General features: G+C 38.9%; 1 protein-coding gene across 1 annotated transcript; it reads left to right on the forward strand.

Moving 5' to 3' along the window:
- Nucleotides 1-386: 386 nt before the first annotated feature.
- Nucleotides 387-1,337, forward strand: LOC100345056 (olfactory receptor 5M10). The gene has a single exon (XM_002709143.2). The coding sequence runs from the start codon at nucleotides 387-389 to the stop codon at nucleotides 1,335-1,337; it is 951 nt and encodes a 316-aa protein (XP_002709189.2).
- The last annotated feature ends 1,692 nt before the right edge of the window (nucleotides 1,338-3,029 follow it).

A 3,029-nucleotide genomic window follows, 5' to 3' on the forward strand; every position in this document is an offset into this window, starting at 1 on the left:
TGCTGATGTTCATTTCTTATTGTGTTGCTGACTATTATTCTAGAAATTTGGAAAGAAAATGGAAGTCCTAAAGGTAAAGATACATGCACAAATACACATAAAAGCTTAAGAAAATATTAGTATAAAAGTATATGTGCATGGATGAGAGAGAGAGAGAGAGAGAGAGAGAGAGAGAGAGAGAAAATGTATATACGTTTTTGAGGTACATAGAGAAAGAAATTCAGAGCCAAGTTAAAAATAATTAGGAGTTCTGGTGACTATATTGCAGAGTCTTTGTACTTCAGATCAATAGGTAACTGAATAATAAAAGGAATGGATTGAATGCAGAATCTGAATGAGACAAAATTCTCTGTTCTTTGTCACTTCAGTTTTCCAGGTGTAAGAAAATGTCATCCTGGAGCAACAACACCAAAGTGACAGAATTCATTCTCCTGGGACTCACAGATGACCCAATACTAGAGAAGATCCTGTTTGGGGTTTTTCTGGGCATCTATGTAATCACAATGGCAGGAAATCTGTGCATGATTCTGCTGATCAGGACCAATTCCCACCTCCAAACGCCCATGTATTTCTTTCTTGGCCACCTCTCCTTTGTAGACGTTTGCTACTCAACTAATATTACTCCAAAGATGTTGAACAATTTCCTCTCAGGCCAGAAGACCATCTCCTATGCTGGATGCTTCACACAGTGTCTTCTCTTCATTGCCCTGGTGATTACAGAGTTCTATATCCTTGCTTCGATGGCCTTGGATCGTTATGTAGCCATTTGCAGCCCTTTACATTACAGCACCAGAATGTCCAAGAACACTTGTATCTCTCTGGTTGCCTTCCCTTACATTTACGGCTTTCTTAATGGACTCTCTCAGGCACTGCTGACTTTTCACTTATCCTTCTGTGGCTCCCTGGAAATCAATCACTTCTACTGTGCTGATCCTCCTCTCATAATGCTGGCCTGCTCCGACACTTATGTCAAAAAGATGGCAATGTTCATCGTTGCGGGCTTTACCCTCTCAAGTTCTCTCTTCATCATTCTTCTGTCTTACCTTTTCATTTTTGCAGCCATCTTGAGGATCCGTTCTGCTGAAGGCAGGCACAAAGCCTTTTCCACCTGTGGTTCCCACTTGACCACAGTCACCATATTTTATGGAACCCTCTTCTGCATGTACTTAAGGCCCCCGTCGGAGAAGTCTATTGAGGAGTCCAAAGTTATTGCAGTTTTTTATACCTTTTTGAGTCCTATGCTGAACCCACTGATCTATAGCCTAAGGAATAAGGATGTGATTCATGCCCTGAAGCAAGTAATTAGAGGAAGCTTATGTTGCAAAGCTGTAGTTTAAGCTTCTTTTCATTGTAATCACTATGAGCTATAATGATACAGTGAATCTCTAAAATGAAGAAAATTATTACTCTGTACTTATGACTTGCTTATTATCATCAACACCCAGTGACCATTTTAAAAATATTTTTTCAAAATTAATACTTCATTAAAATCTATCATACTGACAAAAAACTCTGAATATCAATTGGTGTAAGTCTGATAACATATTTTGTTAATTTACCTCTATATTGCTATTATTGGAATACTGAAAAATCATCTTCTCTTTTTTTCTTTTTTTTTATCTTTTATTTAATGAATATAAATTTCCAAAGTACGACTCATGGATTATAATGGCTCCCCCCCCATACCGTCCCTCCCACCCACAACCCTCCCCTTTCCCACTCCCTCTCCCCTTCCATTCACATCAAGATTCATTTTCGATTATCTTAATATACAGAAGATCAGCTTAGTATACCTTAAGTAAGGATTTCAACAGTTTGCTCCCACACATAAACATAAAGTGAAAAATAATAGATGATTTTTTTAAATGATGATGAAATTAGATCAGACCTATTGTCATGTTTAATCCCAGTGAGAGTCAAGTTGGGAATTGATAATTTCTTCTTTTTTTTTTTTACAGAAGATCAGTTTAGTGTACATTAAGTAAAGATTTCAACCATTTGCACCCCCATAGAAACACAAAGTGAAATATACTGTTTGAGTACTCGTTATAGCATTAAGCCTCAATGTACAGCACATTAAGGACATAGATCCTACATGAGGAGTAAGTGCACAGTGACTCCTGTTGTTGACTTTACCAATTGACACTCCTGTTTATGGCATCAGTAATCTCCCTATGCACCAGTCATGAGTTTCCAAGGCTATGGAAGCCTTTTGAGTTCACCGACTCTTATCTTGTTTAGACAAGGTCATAGTCAAAGTGGAGGTTCTCTCCTCCCTTCAGAGAAAGGCACCTCCCTCTTTGAAGACCTGTTCTTTCCACTGGGATCTCACTCACAGAGATCTTTTTGCCAGAGTGTCTTGGCTTTCCATGCCTGAAATAATCTCATGGGCTTTTCATCAGATCCGAGTGCCTTTAGGGCTGATTCTGAGGCCAGAGTGCTATTTAGGACATCCGCCATTCTATGAGTCTGCTGAGTATCTCACTTCCCATGTTGGATCACTCTCCCCTTTATTTATTCTATCGGTTAGTGTTAGCAGGTACTAGACTTGTTTATGTGCTCCCTTTGACTCTTAGTCCTTTCATTGTGATCAATTGTGAACTGAAATTGATCACTAGGAATAGTGAGATGGCATTGGCACATGCCACCTAGATGGGATTGAATTGGAATCCCCTGGTATGTTTCCAACTCTACCAATTGGGGCAAGTCAGCCCTAGCATGCCCCAAATTATACATCTCTTCCCTCTCTTATTCCCACTCTTATGTTTAACAGGGATCACATTTCAGTTAATTTTCAACACTTACGAATAACTGTGTGATAATTACAGAATTAAACCAGTCATATTAAGTAGAACAGACAAAAAAAATACTAAGAGGGATAATGTATTAAGTTGTCCATTAACAGTCAGGGCTATGCTGATCAAGTCACCATTTCTCATAGTGTCCATTTCACTTCAGGAGGTTTCCTTTTTGGTGTTCAGTCAGTTGTCACCGATCAGGGAGAACATATGGTATTTGTCCCTTTGGGA

This window comes from Oryctolagus cuniculus, chromosome 1 (assembly GCF_964237555.1).
Source record: "Oryctolagus cuniculus chromosome 1, mOryCun1.1, whole genome shotgun sequence".
NCBI lineage: Eukaryota > Metazoa > Chordata > Mammalia > Lagomorpha > Leporidae > Oryctolagus > Oryctolagus cuniculus.